This window comes from Amia ocellicauda, chromosome 22 (genome assembly GCF_036373705.1).
Source record: "Amia ocellicauda isolate fAmiCal2 chromosome 22, fAmiCal2.hap1, whole genome shotgun sequence".
NCBI classification, from domain to species: Eukaryota; Metazoa; Chordata; class Actinopteri; order Amiiformes; family Amiidae; genus Amia; species Amia ocellicauda.
In genome coordinates this window covers 15,479,667-15,500,619 of record NC_089871.1, presented here as the reverse complement: position 1 = coordinate 15,500,619, position 20,953 = coordinate 15,479,667, and the positions used below count along the sequence as shown (strand labels likewise).

At 41.8% G+C, this 20,953-nt stretch overlaps 2 protein-coding genes across 2 annotated transcripts in view; both read right to left on the bottom strand.

Annotated features, from left to right (window-relative positions):
• Nucleotides 1-10,380, bottom strand: part of arid3a (AT-rich interactive domain 3A) — a 55,780-nt gene extending 45,400 nt beyond the window's left edge. Inside the window, exon 1 of the mRNA XM_066695824.1 lies at nt 10,106-10,380. The gene's annotated coding sequence lies outside the window, so the exon portion shown is untranslated. The remainder of the gene's footprint in view (nt 1-10,105) is intronic.
• A 2,259-nt stretch (nt 10,381-12,639) lies between these two features.
• On the bottom strand, nt 12,640-20,004 carry LOC136718562 (G-protein coupled receptor 54-like). Its single transcript, XM_066696323.1, has 7 exons — nt 19,979-20,004; nt 17,603-17,702; nt 17,213-17,405; nt 16,181-16,305; nt 15,546-15,681; nt 13,842-14,080; nt 12,640-13,637 (listed from the first exon to the last, which is right to left on the bottom strand). The coding sequence occupies exons 1-7, from the start codon at nt 20,002-20,004 to the stop codon at nt 13,281-13,283; spliced, it is 1,176 nt and encodes a 391-aa protein (XP_066552420.1). The 3' UTR covers nt 12,640-13,280.
• Nucleotides 20,005-20,953: the final 949 nt, after the last annotated feature.

Here is a 20,953-nt window from a genome sequence, read left to right as displayed (position 1 = left end):
TCACTGCCTACTATAAAATATCTATGAACGCATGCAGGGTTTGCCAGGAAATCAAGGCGTGAAATCTCCAAGAAGTTACATAAAGTTATGTCACTAAGCTCCAGTTTGCCCAAGGGCTACATAAATAAAAGAACATACTTCCAAGTCTGTACAAGTTGCCCACATCATTTCTGGCACCACGAGAGGGCAACAAGGGTGAAATGGCATCAGGAGAGAGTCACAGTCACGGCCACACGTCACAGCCTACAGTAGGAAATCCCACACAAGCAGCAGGGCCGACCGCCCCAGAGCCAAAATCTCAATTTATTGGCACGAGAACACAAACAGTCTGCTAGACCAGTGCTTTTCATACGGGGTTTGGCAAACGAGCAGCTGAAATCTGGCCAAACCTCGAAACTTCACTGTCTGGGAAATCCCGGGCGCCAAGAGGAGGGAGAGAAAAAAAAAAAAGCTGACTTGATTTTGCTCGGTTTCGTTTTTGTTTGGATTGTTGTCATTGCTTTTCTTTTCAGGTCTCAAGTTACAATTCTTCCTCAGGCACACTGACACATAATTCAGAACTCATGACGTTGCCAGTGTTGTTGTTTTTTTCCCCCTCTTCTTCTTTGCACTGAATATACAGTCCTAAAACAACTAAACAACTAAGTTTGGCTTCCTTCCTCATCTTTCAACTTTTTTCACTACTCACGCTCGCAAAGTTAAAACCAGTCATTGCCTGAATGCAAATGCACTGTGCAGTCGTAATTCGGCAATAACACATTTTTGTTAGCAATAATAATTGTTCTTGCAATTGACCACAGCTCCAATGAATTGTTCCCTATTGCCGAAGGCCACAGAACTTCACTGTTGCAAAACTCAGAAGGGAGGGGTTGGGTTCTAGTTTTTGTTTCTAAATTACATAGTTTCACAACCCTCTACACACGTGGCTGAGAAACATTACAAGGTTATTAGTTTAAAAAAAAAAAAAAAAAGTGTACATTTCAATTGCATATGTGGCAACATTTCCAAGAGGAAATGTATGCATTGAAATGGAAATTTTAATTTCTTTTTTATTGTATGCATGCTTCTTTCATTCAAATAAACACTTAAAGCTACAGATTCTGAGGATTCCAATGCAAGGTTCTTCCTGTTTTTTTTTCATTTTCATCCAACAATTTGTCTTATGAAATATGTAGCTGGCAAAATGGCTCGATGGACAGGTTAAACAGGAATATTTAATCCATGGAGAAAAAAAAACAAAAAAAAAAAAAACACTGGTCCTTCACACAGTTTAACACTTCGAGACATATCCTGGCATACACAAAAACCAATCACGTGATCAGGACAAAACAACTCCATAACATACAATACAGGCCATTTGAGATTCTTCTGCAGGTGACAAGGTACAGCAAATTGCAGTCATCTGCTAAAATTTCAAAGCTTTTTGGGCACTCAAAACCAAAATGCAAATTACATTTTCTTATGAGAAAACACTTAGTATTGTTAGTAGATTTTTTTTCTTTACATATTGAATGTTCAATACAAGTTTTTGGTTCAAGAATGATCGTGTGCTTCCTATAGGAAACTGCCAAAAATCAGAATGTGCTTGCAAATTAACTTACATAAATAAATACATAAATTACTTAAATAAAATTACACAATATTGTTCTGCAACGAACGCAAGTTATATAAAGTCTTGCTTCATACGCCTGTTTCAGCTCCCGTTTCACCTCCTTCAAGAAGCCGCCATGCAACACTCTCAGTCTGGCCCCATACATTTTCTCACAGGGGGTTCACTGGAGAACATGCCCACTTCCTGTCGCTCATCAAACGGAGCTAAAAACTGCACATCCACAGAAGCTCATTGGAAACCAGCGACCGATAGGCCAAACCTCAGAAGCTGCCATAGGATGTGTACATCAGCTTCACACGGAAACAGAAAGGTGAGCAGCCGTCAAGAGCTATAGACGCCATTTTATTCTTCAGAGGAGGAACCGTTCTCTGCATATGGCGGCAACATCACAGTCAATTTGACGTGTCTATGCAGAGAACAATCATCCACGTGTGTGTCCGCCAATGAAACTCTGTTAAACTTAGGGTCATCTTAGTTTAAGGTGGATTAAAGCAATTCCCAGGAAATAAAGGGGCTGTGGTCAGTAAGGTGTTGCTGGACCCTATAATGCGGATACCAATGGCTTAAATCAGGATGCCCCTCTGTAGGGCTTCCCACTGATTACTTCACTTTGAACTCGCAGTGTGAAAAGAAGCAGATATTTTAACAGTGCCCAATTCAGAGGACTATGTCCCATCGTCAGCTCTCCAATGCCAACATGCAAATCGTAATGAAGACAACTGGTGATCCCAAATTTAGAGCTACAAGAACTGGCAAATCCAAATTCAAATTACATTTTTTAAAAAGGGTGTACTGAACTACAGAACTGCTCTCAGTTTGCTGCAGATCTGCAAGTAGAATACAGGACGTCATTGTTTTATAAATGCAACTAAAATAAGCACATTACTACTAAGCTCAGACTCCTTCAGTTGGCATTCCAGCTGCCATTCCTGGGCGAGACGGAAGCTCTCTCTTTAACAAGGCACGCTATTCATCAGGTGTGGTTCGTTCCTTAAGAAGTCAACTTGATCTCCAGCCATACGTTTCTAATCCGGAGAGCTCTGAGCCAACACAGCGCCTCTACAGCCCTCCTGAGGAGCCAAGAACATCTTGACTTTATTTGAGGCTGTGATGTCACCCAGCAACACACACACACACACACAAAAAACTAATTTTCATTAAGGAAAATGAGGAATGACAAGATTTAGCTTCTGAAGATTCAGGAATGCTACAGTCTGATTCAAATCAAGGAGCATTTTTCTTTTTTTTGGATCCTTTCCCAGAATATATCAGCAACAGCTTCCGATCTGCTGTTCAGTCTGGAAAAGTATCAAGGCCTGGAAATGAACTGTGGTTCGCAGAGGATCCCTTGATCCCTACAAAACGTCCTCACCCACAGCCACAGTCAGATTGAAAACGTACATAATAAAAAATATTCACACACACACACACACACACACACACACACACACACACACACACACACACACACACACACACACACACACACACACACACACACACAGTGACACTATAGTGACACTATAGTGACAGTTAAAATCCAGCACTATCCTCCATCGCTTATGTAAACCAATTATTGGATTATTTTGTCAAGACTAAGGTCTTCAGCCAAAGACTGAGGTCCCTTATCAAACGTGAAAGAAAGGCACTCTCCAGGACCAAGAGATGAGAGAAAGACTGACAAATGAAAATGACTTGTGCATCGCTGATGATCAAACCCTGTAAAGCACTGGTAGAGAAGACTTTCACTATTCAGTACAGATATAGTATTATTAAATGCAGGGGGAAACACTGCAAATCAAATCACATCAAACCAAATAACTATGAATCATTTTTCCCCCCTAATTTACTTAATAATTAATTGAAATTTATTTAGCTACCATTATATACCATTATAAAAAATTAAGCATTTACTCATTTCTGGAATTTTGAAAAGTGTAAAAGATGGTAATTTTGTATCCCCTCCAGGTTTCAATCACATTGCTTTATTTTACTTTAAAAGCAGCACTTATAAAACCAAATTTACAAATGCAAGGAACTCCTGGATACATTGTGTGGAATTTACAGTTTGTAGCCTGAAGAAATGAGGGTCAGAATAGTTTGCAAAACGAAATCTAGAGAGGGCAAAACTGCTCGACAGACAGGAGTAACAGGAATGTTGACCCGTTTTGGATTTTGCTGAACATTACACTTTAGGGCTAGGCAGGGGAGGGAGGGCTGTCAATATTAGACAAGACTGCAGTCTATCAAAAACAAGACTGGTAACCATAGCCATATCATGACAGACACCAATGTTTAATGTAAATCGAATAATCAGGACAGCACAGAACTTGAGTGAAAGCAAAGCTTGACATTTAGATCTCATTTTCCAAAAATCGCAGTCACCCAGTTCACCCCCTCACACATTACTGAGCAATGGGGCATTTCTGCATCAGTCACTGAACAGAAAACACAAAGACTTCATGTGTCCGTGTCCAACAGCAGCAGCCTCTCAGACAGATTGACACCCACACAGGTCGAAGCAAGTTAATGGCACACAAACCCATTTAACTCGTGTTTATTTTGAGCTGGTTCCCGTCACCTGAATTTTCACAGCTTCTTAGGCGATTGATCTGGACCGTGTCGTTAGTTTTCTGTGAGTCGGTGCTGCTCTAGAGGGCTTGGGATTGCATTTCGCAAATCTAAGTGACTGCTAGAACAGAAAAATCTCCCGAGATATGACGGCTCTGCGATGCGCTACTGCTTTACCTGTCCGGCACAGTGGTGCGTCACTAATATGGCTCCCGAGTGTTTCCTTGATTGAATAATCACACACACACAGTTTCAACTATGCCTCTGAAAGCCATAGAAGAGTACTGATCAGTTTCAGACTTCATCTACCTGTAGTATTTCTACTTCTCTCGGCTGGGAGATTAAAGCACATTCCTCATACTTGGAGGACTACTTTAAAAATAGATAAAAATCAAGATCAACCACACCTCAGTCTACAGCCCTGTAGTAACAATCGCCCCATGCTGTTTTGGGATCAGCTTTCTGGCAATTGCCCCATAGCTACACCTACCCAGTCCAAATGTAATCATTTCAAGCAAAACTAAATCTTGATGATAAACGTTTTCTCAGATTTTTTAAGTCACGAGAACACAATTACAATGGCTAATCATATCTTCGCCTGTAAAAAAACACTGAATGACGAAGTTCCCCATGTCGCCCTTGCAAACTACTCCCCATAACTTCAGTATGACACTCTTTGGATTGTGTTTCCTGGAACAGAATAAGCATGATAATGATAGGTGTCCAAAAGGCTGCTACAGGAATGTAATCATCTCGTTTTCAGAGAAACGAAACATCCAGGTTGCCCCAGGCTAATCGAAAGTCAAAATTGCTCAACTAAAAACCAGAAATCAGCACTGTTTTGCATGAAAAGAAATAACCAGGACAACTTGTACACAACATTGGGATTTGGCAAAGCCTTTTTAAACACACTCAACATACCATCTTGCTCCACACATTTTAATATAAATATGTACAGTAATACAGCCAAATAAAGCAAGGGTCGAAAAGAGGATCTCTACCAGAAAGATACTGGACGAGTGCACACAAAAGGCAGCAAAAGCATTTTGGTAGTGATTAAAATTCAATTAAAGTTTGTGTAATTTTGGTAGCAAAAAAACTATGCAAATTCTAGATTTGGTTTTGACTGTAAAAATGCAAATTGAAATTCTATGAACGATCCTGGGATGGTATGATATTTCAGAAGTTAATTTGGTTTGGTTTATAATCAAAACACATGGAATATATGCAGACTTACGCATTTGATTGGGGTAAAACAATGCTTTTCTGACGACGATTTTTCTCTGAATGGACTGGAGTGCCTTCTATTGCAAGTGAAATTAATTCTAGACAGCAGTCTCCATTGATGTAAAACCAAAATGAGACCCTCCCCACCCCCTGTAAAAAAATGCTCCAGGTCTCCAATGTACAAAGAAGTTCGGAAATGCAAAAACTTGTTTTAAAAAAAAAAAAAAGCGGTATTCTGTTATGCAAAAACAAACACACATAAAGAGACAATGGGGGAGGGGCAGGTGGCCCCGAGAACAGGTTTGTGTGTTTGAAGACGCAAACTTCAACTGAAAACTGTTTCTGTCTTGGAGGAAGGTCTGTACCGGTTTGTTCAGAATCGGAACAATAAAAACGGCATCCCTTCTTTCCTTTATTGAGGCTTGATTGAACTGAACACGTCGTATTTTATTTTTCATATTTCGGAAAGTGACCATTTCATTGAACTAATATTGAAGATCACCTCCCTCGCGGCATTCTGCCTTATCAATCCTGGAATTCAGGACGTGTGGGACACAAGCATTTCCCTGCGGTCCTAATACCAAAAGACAGCTGTTCATATCTTGCTTAAGAGAACACAGGCTCACCCTTGACCTTGGTGTCTGCCCGAGTCTTTCTGACAGATACAAACATGGCACCACAGCTTGTGCAGGCCAGTCTCGAACGCAGCCAGAGCAGCTAGTGTCTGTGCCGACTTCCTGATTAGCCATTACAGTTCATTACAGATGTGTTCTACTGAAGGTGGTTAGGACTCTGAGCCGTACTATGGAAAGTTTTCAGGACCGGTTTCGGTGATGCACTGGACCAGCTGTGTGTAACTTTAAATAATCATTCATGGAAATGCTGCATTTGTGAAATATTATGCCCATCCCCCTTCGCTCTCCTCTACAGATGGCAGGAAATTCTATTAATATCAACTTCGTACTGCTTATATATACGGAGATTACAACCATACAAAATGAACACTCCTAAGTACAGACAGGCATTTAGATTTGAAACCAGTTGTTTGAAGAATGACAGCTTTAATATGGGGCATCTCATTTTTAACAACTAAATCCAGAGTCATCTACTTGCAGGAAAGCATTTTTCATAGAAACGATAGGGGCTGCGACCTTTGTCCAGGAATGTACAGTGCAATGCAAACTAAACAAGCTCAACTTCACTGGGATCCAGAACAGCTGTGTAGCTAATATTTATTTATCAGATGCCCTCATCTATGGCGACTCACAGGGAAGCAGGGAGTTGAGCCTTTCAGTCTTCGCCACAACACCTGGAATTATTCAATAACTAAAAAGAAATTTGCTACAGATATATTTGACGGTCAGTGAGGTTTCATTTAAACACGTTACAGCAGCGGGGCAATCGCAAAGTACTGTCTAATCCCTTTTGACATACCTGCTTTTAAACAAATCATATTCAGCTCAACTAATAAACATCTAGAGAAAGTGTGTAGAGATCTTTGTCAGCCTACCCTAACATGGGCATTATTTAAGTTCCTGTTTCTTCACTATACGGTTCCTGTGAGGACTGGGTCTTCGGGGTTGCAGTGTCTTCCATTTTTCGTTCCAACAGGAGATCCCAATTACTCAATGTTGTCATTAACTCAGGTAGGCTAATCTAAAACTATAATATGTTGGTTTTATATCCAATCCTTTACAATTTGTTGAGGACTCGAAACACTGAACATTTCAGAGTCTGGAGAAAAGTGTTGAATTCAAGATAATTGCTCAGTTAGACCAATTAAGGAGCCAAGAGCTGGGCTGGATCAAAACCCAGCAGATTGGACTCCCATGTTCTACAGTTTCTGTGGAAAAGAAAGATTTGAAAATTGTTTTCGAAATAATAATAATAATAATAATAAAAAAAAAAAATCTAACTACTGCATGTGGACATAGGAAACCTAGCTATTACAATTTGTACACAGTGTTCCTAGCTGTGAAACGGAAGTGTTGCTGAAATTCAGTATAGCCCTACAAACCAAAAACTAACATTTGGCAATCAGTACCTCTTCCTTCACAAATACCCCTGTATTCCCATTCAGATTTCCTTATATAGTCCTATATAGTCGAGCAGTTAGAGAAGAAACAACATGCTATGATGCAAGTACAATTAACATGTTTCTTTGACATTCTAATTGATGCGATTCCTGTTAAATGCTGTAGTGATACGAGAGGAATTCATAAAAAACACACAGGGACACATGTCTATAGATACATTGTTCCTTTTAAAAGGGCATATTTCCCTGTATAAAAAGGGGAAGCAGTAACAAAACATACTTTATGAGCTAACCACTATACTGTTTGCTTGACAAAGTTAATCTGCATCAACGTATATTTTAAGGGGAGGTCTTCAACACACCTCAGCTAACATACTTCCCTTGACAAATACAAGCATCTTGGTTGACTAACAACATTAAAAAAGCTTGCATTTAAAAATAAATAAAATAGAAAGGGCCAATAGCAGAAACTGTAAGCCTTACCCGAGCAAACAATTGATTTTATCATTTGGATCTTACAGAAACACTTGCAGCTGGTTGTGTGGTTATAACTTAATTTCCAATTGCAGTTTATAAATTTGGGATTGTACAGCTAAGCGGACAGGAAGTAGACCTTTATTATTAGACATCAAAAACAAACAAGAAGAGGCAACATTAAGTTAAGATGTGCTGCGGGCTTCAAACAGACAAGAAACACCCCCAACAAATGACCTTCCCTCCCTGTTTTACAGCAGTGGCCCTTGCTGACAGATAAAGGCCACTCTGTGTGAGTTGACCCTCACATTTACCCTTTTGCCCCTAAGCGCTCCTCACTATAGACAGAGGTCGGCTGTCAAAGAGAGCCTTTGCTAAAGACGTCTTAGGTGACAGCCCGACTCTAGTGAACAGAAAATTGTATATAAATGTATATATACACACACAGATTAAAAAAAGAATGTCCTTGCAAGACGTTTAGAAAAGCGCATTTGTTTGTTTGTTTGTTTATGGGTGGAGGTGGAGTCGATCGGTGCTGACAGCTGTTCTATTTGTCCTCCAAGTATCGATTACTTATAGCAAAATCCATTTCCGATCAATGGACGTCATCGATTGCATCAGATGTGCAAATCTTGAGCGAGATCCAGCTCTAGATTTGTTTGCTGAAGATCTGCTTTTTTTTTTTTTTAGCACCCATCCCCCATATCGAAAGGTCTCATTACATAAACGGCCCCTAATAATCCCTCTTATTTAATTCGTTTTATTTCGTTACACTTCAGTGCATTTGACAAATCTTACAAAATAAAGACATGTACACATAACACTGCAGGTGAACACTTGGAAACTCAGCATATTCAACCTGACCACACACGCATGTCTAATGTTATATTCAGATTACAAAGTTATTTGCTCACACACTACAAGCCTGTGTGCGTGCGTGCTTGCATGTGTACAAACACGCATAAACAGGACTAAACACTTTGTATCACCCACGACAGCAACGATAATAACCATTCAGCTAGGAAAATATTTCTGAATTGAAATGTCAACATACATATTTGTACAACTACAACTAGGTCATATTATACGGCTACAACTATGCTTCCAATTTCCTGACCTATGCCCAATTAAAAAAAAAAAAAAAGTTAATATAATATGAAGTAGTACTGCATGAATGGAATGTTTTCGTTCCCTTAAAATAAAAGTAACAAATAAAACGCCCTCAATGTTTAATATGCACTCTCCCCATAAATTGTGTATTGAAAGCGTATGCATTGAAATAGAAAGATTTAAATCAGAGGCATGCTTATAAAACCCCATCCAAAGTGGCACAAACCGAAGAGGGATTAATACTGAACTCTTACAATTCACCAGAGCAGTTTGATCGAATAGGACACCCCACAGGATGCAGCAACGGAGTCCACATTCATATTTATTGGAGTGTTTTAGTCTAAGCAAAGCCCTATAGAAGCTTTTGGAAAATTGCATTCGTTTTCACGCACATTTCTTCTTACAACTAGTAAGGCCAAACATAAGTTTCGTCTTAAAAACTATTTTTAAAACGTTTGTTGCATGCTGTCTCTCTCTCACACACACACACTCGGATAAATGAATGAGTGGAGCACCGGCAGCAAGCACGTCATTCCAATGGTATTCGGAAACGTTCCAAAATCGAACGAATACAAACGAATGGATACAAAATAAGTGTACGCGGAATATATGCATTTCAATAACTAAACCGTGTTCCAGTAAAAAAGGAAGCACATTTCGAGATCAACAAATGGGAGAATACCAACTTAAAAACACGATCACGTCTGGTATGTGCGATTTCAATATTAAACTAAATTAAGTTTGTGCTTTTTTTTTTTGTAACGAAGCAGCGAATCGAATATGGTGCGATTGCCACACCGTAGTTAGACCCTGGTTACAAAACAAATTAATTAAAAGATTTCAATTCAACTGGCGGACAGAAACACGCCATCTATGCTCGTTGAAACATTATTTACATTATCGAAACATGTCCGATCTGCGAACGGTAGTTGTTTTTGAAGCCCCGTCTCGTTGACAGTTGAAACTAGTTCCCACCGAGGAAACCACGCGTTTACAGAACAACCATACGACAAAATAGAGGATTTAAAATGTGTTCACACCACGATTTGACTTGAGGGTTAAAAAAAAAAACTTACCAAATCAGCTTCCGTTGTGTTTAGCACTCTTGGGAAGCGGAAGAAACATCCCTGATTTCCCTGGCCATTCACCGGCAGCTCTTTCGGGGTGATGCCGCGTCGGTGCCGATTATCGATAGCGTTTAATTCGTATGACTGGCTTGCGGATGGAGACGCCTAATTCGATTTCCAAAGTGGGGCTTGATTGAGAAGTCTCATTGAATCCTTCTGATCTAAGGCGGTGCTCCCGGCCGGGGAGACGCATCATTGGTTGACAAATAGCAATCAGATGCAAATTCCTAACCTCTGATTCAGCGGGGCCAGCCTGCCCCGATGACAAGGGGCCGTCTGCAAACAACCCGCTGCAAAGTTGCGGGCAAAACGGAGAGCCGGTGTTGGCTCCGCAGCCCCGAAAAAGAGCGCAAATACACCTCCCACTCGCTGCCTTTGCCCGACCCTTAAAAGCCGTCGTTTTCTTATTACAAACCTGGAAGTGTTTGAGGATGAACCCGGTCTGTGCGCTCCCCCCGCTTTACAGGCGACTTGTCCGACGCCCCCTGTGCGCTCTGGGAGACGGTCCCTTCAGGGAGCCGCGTTTGGGCCCCGGTGGGTGCCGGTGCAAGGTGCGCAAAAAAGAAAAAAGCGGCGAATGAATGAATGAATGAATGAATGAATGAATGATGGAAGGATTGCAGGAGAGGTTGTATTGTCTGGGCTCCGGCTACAATCCGCGATCAAATGTCGCCTGCTATTTCTGGGCTATTATTTGACCCGTCTGCGCAGGCGGGTGGCGGGTGATTGAGACACAGGCACACACCCGCAACGCACGTCTTTGCAGCCCCAGCCGTTGACTGCAGATGCATTAATATTTGAAAGGCCTCTTTGATGAATTATTGAAGTGGTCATCTATGGGTAGAGTTTGTAAGGCTTCTGTTACAGGGTTATTATTTATTTATCTATTCTAATGACACTAGGTAATCTGTAACACGCGATTTCAACTAAAACGATAGTTGAGTGATTATGTATAATACTTAATCGAGAATAAGGACTTTCATTGGTAGGAGACGCAGCATTGTATTCAACAAGCTGCGTGGTGAACTACTACTGCACAGGGCTAGGGAATTGTATGTATAACAAGATTGCACCGTGTTAATTGGTTAATTGGCTTGTTTAGCGGGCTTCTGTTGAACTTCTGTTTCCGCCAGGGCAGTGCTGAACTCTCCCCATTGCCCCTTTTGATTTTATGCCAACAAACTCTAATAGCGATGCTTTAAATAGACTTCTTCCACACTAAGGCGTATTTGATACATTACAGCCGAGGCTGCGAAATACGAATCAAGCGTATAAAGCTGTTGTGCTGCTTTAATGGCCACTCCATGCCCGCAGTGGCTTGAGGACGCGACCGGGACACCTGCTGGCCCTTTGCCTGCTTGTTCGGGAACAGATTGTTCCACATGGGATATCGCATTACTTGTTTTAACTGTTGCAGGTTATAAAGTTTGTCAGCCAAATAGTGTGTCATAACAGGTGCCAGATTATGTCTCCAGCACGGACAGTGTGTCGCCTTGCAAATGAATACAATTACAAGTATTTGTTTGTTTCCAATATCACCTTTGTTGGACTTTTGGATATGGAGAGCAGAGAATGTCGTTCTGCTTATTAGTGTAATAAATACTTAATTATGAAGTGAGATCTATTGTTGCGAAGTATTTATAGGAACACATTTTCCTAAACAATAAAACACACGATCTATTTAAAATATTTTTTTTAAAGGATGCTACATCCGCCAAAAATACACACTAGAACCACGCTTTGGCTGATCATGTCTTTCCAGATCAATTTCCATGGGCAAATATCCACCTGCTGACGTCATTACAATACAGTAATTTAACCCGTGCAAACAATTCGTGCTGCTGCATTGGTGGCACACTTAATGACTATCGTTAACAGCAGGCTTTGTGAAGAATAACAAATGCGGATACCTTTAAAGAGAGACAGAAACCTAAACGCTTATTAATAATGAATGCTATACCTGACACGCCGCATGTACTTGTTTACCTAATATCCATAAATCGATGTCAGCGAGTTTGTTTGCGTTTGTGATCAACTGACTTTATCTCAGTTTCAAAATACATTTCAAAGTCATATACATTGAGCCACGGATTAACCCAAAATTGTCTAAATGTCAAGTCACTATTCTAATCTATTCCTACTGCAGGGCACTGTATCTGTGATGGCCTTTCTCAGGAGCTCCCCCTCCCACTTGAAGCACCACCCTCTAGTTCCCCAGTGATACGTGGTCATTCAGAGACGTATGCTTTCCGCAACCAAACAAAATGTGAATTTAAAGCCATCTAGTTTTATGCAAAGCATGACCTTAGATTTCTGTAGTAGTCCACAATTTGATTATTTGCAGTATTACAGAGCCCTCTAGTGACGCTGTTGAATACGACAGGCTAACCTTTTCTTAGAAAGTAATAAGTATTCCCAATATTTAATGGAGATAAAACAAACCACCATATTTTATATACATCAAGGGACTGAAATAAATACACTAATATCATACAAATAGAAAAACCTCTTCTTAAAATAGCAGGTGTGAACCCTCTCCAAAACTGCCATCTTTTTGCAGTTCGTATCAGGATTCATAGTGGGAGACCAGAAAGTCTTATTTTTCAACACAGAAACACTACAAAAGTATTCTGAAAACCAGTTAGTCTAACAGACATCCCACTGGAAAAGTTACAAGAGTTACATTGTGCTCAGAACCCCAAGTATTCATCCTGCTCAGTTCTCAAAGCCTTCTGGGTTTGCGCCCATCAGTATTAGATCACTGACACCATGATTTACATGTTTTATACTTATACAGGATTAGATCCAGATAGTTCAGAAATCCCATTGTAGTAACAGGTCACGATGCATGCTGTTCACAAAAACACTGTTAGGACCATATCAACTGTACAAGATCACTCCATTCACCTGCAGTGTGTGTGTCCCCTCCCCATGTCCCCCAATGTTTGGTTTTATGGGTTTATTCAGACAGTAGGTAAATATAGCATGGATCTAGACTAAGTAGGCCAATAAATGGTTCCATGCAGAGATTGAGAGCTTGGTTTGAAATTGAAGAACAGACGTATGGAAGAGGGAAGTCTTCCCATGATGATGTGCTACTAAACAAATGCCAATCCAAGAATCTCTAGGAACCCGAGGAGACAAAGTGCATCTCGGTGTTGGCCGTGGCGTGGGGCGGCCGGGTAACAGCCACCCGCTGCTTGAAGACGCAAGGGAAGGCCTTTTTGAAAGCCTTCCGGAAGTTGGCACCCATAAAGGAGTAGACGATGGGGTTGACACAAGAGTTGGTGTAGGACATGCAGTGGGCCCAGATCTTCAGCTTGTAGGTGGAGTAGTTGCGCTGGAAGTGGGGGCTGAAGGCCTGCACAAGGATGTACAGTTGCACGGGCCCCCAGCACAGCATGAACAGCAGCACTATCACGGCCACCATGCGCGAGATTTTGGTCCTCATCGCCTCCGAGCGCTCAGCCAGGAACTGCAGCTGAGAGGGAGGGGGTTGGGGTTGGGGTTGTGGGAGGAATGGGAGCAAGTTAAGAGTTGGACCACCTACGCCTTTCCAGAGGCTATTCCTGTTGGCACTGTCAAGCAGCGGGACAAAAACCAGTGCCAACAAAGCATTGCACAGAACAGACACCACAGAACACTGAAAAGCAAGATGAACATGCAAAGACATGGTATTGGGTACCTGGTAGTTATTGTCTATGGGTTCCACAGTGGGGTGACCCATCTGGTAGAGCATGGCCATATAACACACACAGATGGTCACCAGAGGGAGCAGGTAGACAGCCAAAAAGTTGTAGAGAATGAAGGCCTTCTCGTGGGACGCAGTGGGGAAACTCTCTGTGCAATAGACCTGTGGGCCATACCAATCTCCCTCAGTGATTCTACTGTACACAGGCACAGGCACGGACACCAGGAAAGACCCTGGAATGGGATGACAGGAAGGGAGAGAATGTGAGATAGAGGAGTGTTTGAAACTCTGGAGTCTTGGCAGTAGACAAATGTGTGAAAACATATTTCCAGGGCTGTCCTACACATATAAGAGCAAATTCAGCCTAGGAGACACCTGACAGGTGTTACTGGATCAACAGGTATTTTGCGTCACTATGCTGCCCCGCCCTGTCAACGTGACACCTGTGCAATGAAAGCAGTAGCTTTTATGCAGCTGGTAAAACAGATTCCCATCGGACTCAGCAGCAGCCTGCCAGTATTGAACCAGCACCTGGAAGTCAGGCAGTCAGTTGCCCTTCAGCCTGCAATAGAAGAGCTACATAGGATTTCAGACTTAATCCAACGAGCCGTTCAGGTGACTCAGCGTGTTGTTATTCAATCTACAGAGGGAAAGCAGAAAAGAGTTCTTGAGTTCAAACCAGGAGCCAGGACTGCAATCATTGGCAAAGTGAAAGTATTACCCACCGCTGCTTGAATCAAGAACTCTGTTCAATGGCTCTTAGCATCCATCAGCTGCAAGCTCCACAGAATCCATCAATCTAGAAATTGTCACCCTGACATCTCCTATAGGATAGCAGGACTCAAGAAAACTCTTTGCTGCTGTTAAAGCATTTATCACAGATCCCATTAAGAACCACTTAGTCTGACGTCCACACTGCAAGTAGCTTGGATGATAGGCTGGCAACGTATTCATTAGATGTTACAGGACATTTTCTACAGAAGGAAAACTGTTCCCAGCTGGATAGGTGAATTATGTAGTGGATGACAGGCCCAAAAAGTACTTTCCGTGAGTGAGCCACCACTAAGAAGAAACATTTCAGTTTTGATCTCTTCCTGCAGACTACCTAATTGAATGCCACTGTAAACTTTTCATTATTGATTTTTCTGCCGACCTCCTTGTTCAGGACTTATAAACATACAACCCATTACAACACAGTGGTGCAATACACATCTTAATCAAGTCACAGATAAATGCCACTATGGGGGCAGAATGACTTGTTCACTTTAAGAAGGGTGGACAGCCCTAGCCCTGCAGGCCCCACAGTGCTTTCTGGTTTGTGTTCCACCCCAACTCTTCAATACTTAACCGAACCATTCCTTTACTGAACTAAACTACATTACAAACGTGCAGGAAAACGTCCTTCTAGGACCAGTTTTACCCACTACTGACTAAAAGCATGGACATTTGTATGAAAGTCATTGGTGCCTACAGGTTGGACCATAAGCAACCAACAAGATAAACGGTTTTCATTCCAGCTCCTGAACTAATACGAGCTAGCCATTCGCTTGATGTAAAATTACATTGGTTCAAAGGGCAGGACAATGAAATGATGGGAAATAGAACCACCAACCTCGAGATATTGGCACCTGCATGGTAGTACCGTATTGTATGGATAAAACCCTAATTTTGGGGGTTTTCCATTGAGAAGACCCTCACCGATCCAGATGGCCAGGCTGACGGCAGTAGCCATCCTGGGAGTCCGGCGGCGCAGCGAGCGCAGGGGGAAGACGGTGACATACCAGCGATCCACACTCATCGCAGTCAGAGTCACACAGGTGGCCTGAGCAGAGACCTGAAATAAAACACCGTGTGAGAGAGCGGCCAGGCCTGCCGGGCTGGGCAGAGGGCAGAGGGCACAGGATTTTCTCTGATGAATCACTATAATTTGGACATACCCTAAATTGACATGTTCCACTGAGAGCCAAAGCCAACATAGTGAATGAAGTGTGTATGTGGCTCTCTGATGCTTGTTTATGTCCATGGAAGGGTAGAAAAGCTAGGACTAAGTCTACAGTCTAAGGTATCATCAGAGTTAATTCCTTAAAAATCAAGCATTGTTCCGCCATGACACTTTGGATCTTGCAGATCCCAAGAGAAAGATATCCATACATATATCCATACATATCTTGTAAAACCCCAGACTTGCCCATTTCACTAGACTATGACAATGCCTTCATTAGACCTACAGACCAGTCCAAAGATTTCAAGTGCTTGTCAAGCACTTGACCCAGGACTTAAACCCAGCATCTGCAGGCTGAATGGACGCTATGGGGTGGCAGGGATATCCTCACCTGCTGGATGTAGCTGACGAACTTGCACATGAACTCCCCGAAGACCCAGCTGGGCATGGGGTACAGCATGGCAGTGAAGGGCACACAACACACCAGGAAGATGATGTCTGTGGTTGCCAGGTTAGCTAGGGAAGGTAAAGACAAGGTTACAGTTTCAGAGAGTCCATTATTGACTCTCTGCGTGGTGGTGAAATGGTTCCCCTTATTTGCAACTAGAGGGAAATATAAAATACTAAACCAAGAAAATACTAAAAAATAAATAATAATGTAATAATACATATCAGCAGCTCTGGCTTTGTACATGATATTTCAAAGAGAGAGAAAAAGCCTGAACAAGCTATAGCTCAATTTTTATGCATCAGACTTCAGTAAAACACAGGTTTCTCTTTAACGTTCAGATCAGAAAATCAAAGCATATGCCTTGTATTGGCAAGGGTACCGCAGCTGAGATCAAGGTCGTGTCACTCATCTGTTTCTGCTTGGCTTTGTTTTTTGTAACTCCAATAGCACAGATTGTGTTGTGGTTCAATATTTAATTTGACCCTGGAGATGTATGTTTCAGAGACAGAGCCTTTTGATCATCCTCAGTTTCGAATTGGGTCAAAAGTAAACTGATTTCTAGAGGGGAAAAAAAAAAAGTCAGAGCTGATACCAAAACTTAATTTAACATGTTATTGTGGTTGAAATGGCCCTGCCAATAAGTACATATATATAAAAATAATCACTTTCGAAAAGATGAAAGGCTGTTTACTTGGAGGCAAGTTATCCTGGAGCTAATAAGGACTGCGATCTGTCTGTTTGGGATTGTGAGTAAAACTGCAATTATGCACAGACCCTTTGCTTTTTAAAATCATAGCATTGCAGAAAAGTGAATCAAAGTAGCATAGGTAGTCCACACATCAGAAAAGTCCCTACAGACAAGCCACACGAGTACAGAACAGCACGCAGGTCTAAAATAACCCATTTAAACACCGCGGAGATGAAGGCGCAGAAGCGGGGGAGCTCTGCAGGTGTGCGCCGCTGTGTTATTACCGATGTAGAAGTTGGTGGCGGTGCGCATGTTCCTGTGCTTGCTGATGACGTAGATGACCAGCGAGTTGCCCGCCAGCCCGAGCAGCGCGAGCAGCGCGAAGAACAGCGGCACGAGCCACGCGTCCACCAGCAACGGCGGCTGCGCGGCGCTCGAGCCGTTATAGCGCGAGCTGCCCCCCATCTGCAAAACCGCCTTCAAACACACACACAAAAAACACACATTATAATAATGCACCTTTTCATACTCATGCGTCCACAACCAACATGCACTACAAAAATTGAAATAAGGATCCCTAAAAAGAAGACACCGCAACGCACATGAGAATCAGAATGGAAATGTGGCAGATATCCCGCAGCCTGTTGGTTTGTAACGATATGTAATCCATATACCTTGCAGTCGAGGTGCTGCAGCGCGCTGTCCCGCACAGACCTGGGGATGATGCCCTGTCCTCCGTCCTCTGTCCTCTGTCCTCCGTCCTCTGTCCTCAAGCTGAACCGGAGGAGAACTGAGAACTACGCGCCTTTGGGCAAAGAACAAGTATTGCGCATCTCTCAAGTTTGATAAGGGGGAATAAACAGTTTCCACAGCAATGGTTAGAGTCAAATCAAAAGCGGTATGTCCGTGCTGCTGGAAGAAAGAAAGTGGCTGGTTAGCGTTTCATTTTAAAGCTTTTTATAGCAATCTTGTTGACAGGGGCTGGGGCTGCTGTCGGTTGTGTGCGTGTGTGTGCGCGCGTCTTTTTGATTCATCTACTAATGATTTCAGTCTTTGTGTCGTTTGCTGGATTCTCGTTTTAGTACTGTATGCCAGTCTTTTCGTTGTTGCTATTTCCATAAGAGAAACTATGCAGGTCCCGTAGATTATTACGGCAAAGCGATCGCATCCAGGCTTGCTTTATGTAATGTATCGGTTTTGCTGTTTTCTGGAGGCGCATCTTGGTGCGTTGGTCTTTATTTTGGCGTGCATTAGAAAAACGAGCCCTTTCTGATGCATGCGTTTGTCTTGTGCACTTAACTCAAGAATCACTTTAAATCCACCTGTAGGTTTTTGTGTGGACATGCATTTTTTTTTCAGGGATCGATGGACACTCACAGCACAAAATTCTGATTAAAACACACAGCAATGATTCTGTTTCGCATTAGTCTTGATAAAAGGAGGCTCCAAAGCTAATTGCCCTGAACAGTGTCCTTTACAACTCTCATAAATAAAGATGAGCACGTTGAATTGTGCAGTAGTTTGATTATGCATTTCATGAATGGTATACAACTTTAGGGCTATCACCTTTTATGACCCTGCATTTATTTAGTTTTGAACATCTTAGTACTATTATAGATTCAGATCTATTCTTTCATTCAGCTGTAGCATGGATAGAAGAGAATCCTGACAATATCCTTTACATATTAACCCATAAACCCATGTGATGGGGGGCTATTAGTGCCTTACTTACACAAGTCTCCTTGAAACGGTGCCAAATACAAATCATGACTTCTGTCTTAATGACACACAGGGCAGAAAATGATAACAAATTACCTGCTGCTTCTCCTTTTCCTGACAGACGTTATTATTGAACAGGGAGAATCTGTTCCAAGAACATGGCAACACAAGCTACTGATCTCTCCCAACCTGGAAATTATATTTTACATCGCAATAACAAAAGGAAAAAGTAATGTGTATTTCTTTAACTGGGATAATGCGTGGCAGCTTACCTTTTTCATTTCAGTTTCAAGGGTTGTGTGGTAGCTGGCACTTAGAATGTGTCACTTTGAAATCCATTTCACATTTTGTCCTGCAAGGATTTCATTTACCAATGCCAAGTATTCTTGTCTGAATAGCACTTAGAAGAAAAGTGTATTTTTTTTGTGACTGTTGTTGAAGTCATACAATGAAACATTATCATGCTTTACTGCATTTCCTCTGACTCAGTTGGGAGATATCCTTGAATAAAACAAACGTCCTTTGATTTTTCTTTTAGTTTTTTTTCATGGAAGAGCTTAAATGACTGATTTAAATGACAATCAGCAATCGAGCATCACACAAAACCCACTAAAAAAGGGATAAGTACAAAATTAAATGAATGCAGTCCCCAGTTTAACCCCGATCCTGAAGTTTTACTCATACACCACTTTCTAAATAAACTCCATTTTTAAAACTTTAAAAACTAAATATGAATTCATGTTCAATTTGAATGCTTTACCTTATTTTAATATATTCATGTGCACACACAGATTAATTCTAACCGAGAATACTCAGCAGGGATCTTACTTTTAACTAATGCCATTACTAATTCACTACATTGCCTTTCTTTTGTAGAGCTCGGTGATGACATTTCCTAATTGAAGACTTTCTTGGCACAAAACCTTCACGATTCGTCCCCAGAACCCCTTTTTTTAAATCTTTGGCCCACCACTCTTTTATAGACGTCTGTAACTGGTAAACAAATGACTAATTTCAGACTCTTACAACGCAGCGAATTATGACAGCCGCTACAAGGTCAAGTACCATTTCCTGAGAGTTACGCAGTCTAGTTTTCTGTCCCTTTTGTTTTCGATGATGAGCCATTTTTGCAATCCACAAACAAAGAAAAGCACCATCTATAAATGTCTCAGCTGGAGTCTCATTATCATCCAATTGTGTCATTCAAAATAACCTGACTTTAAAAAGCTTGGCAGTAAGTCCCTCCCGCCCCTGGAAATTGGCAATAGCAAAACACAACCTTGCCTTGGCAGGTGGCTGAAGAGAAAGGATCGAAGGGACTGAATACTCACCCTGCACTTGAGTTTGGATGTGCCATCGTTCCTGTTCTCAAAGTGCTGTCCTACTTTGGGGAACCTGAACTTGTTTTGAAATTTGGAATTGCGGGGGGCCACAGCAGCCACTTGCCCCCCGAAGGAAAAAAAATGCAAGAACTGTCATGGTACACGTGAGAATGTGGTGTTATACATGTATCAAGTGATAAACACAGTTGAGTGAAATTTGTACTGCGCCGAGAGTCAATTTTGTGACTCCCCCCATGAAATGCAGCCGTCCAGAAATTCATTTCCTGGCACCACCCCTGCGGAAAGATGATTATACCAGACAAGAGGGACCACAGGAAGACCACTGTGCCCTAACTTCAGGAATACAGCATATATATATATATATATATATATATATATATATCAAGACACACAGGTGCAGGACTTTTCTGAATGAGACCGATTTAATTCTTCCCAGGGGTATCGATGTGCGTTAACCAACGGAAAGCAGAGAATTAAGACAATTCAAATGTGGCGTCAGCATACCAAAAGGCAGCAATAACTGCCATCTCCAAACTCAGCTCATCACTTCCTTATTGGAGTCTGGGGACTGCTGGGAAATACAGCAGGGCAGAATTTATTTTTTAGTGGCCGTACCTCAGCGCATACTCATACTCATTTTGTGCTGTATGAGGCTCAAGTCGCAAATCAGAGCTGCCAGCTTTTTTGATCATTTTGAGGGAATATAATGAACTCCTGTCCCATGCGCCCCCTAAACAAACACTTTATTTTATCTCCACATTGCCCTCCAGTGTCTGTTTATGAACCCATCAGCCTCCTTTTCATTTGGCTGAACCTACAGACGGGTGACAAATTAATGGAAAAACCAACATAGTGTCTCAGTAAAGTGTTGGCCACCACAAGCCGCCAGAACAGCTTCAATGCTCTTGGCACAGATTCTACGAGTCTCTGAACTCTACTGGAGGGATGAAAACCATTCTTCCA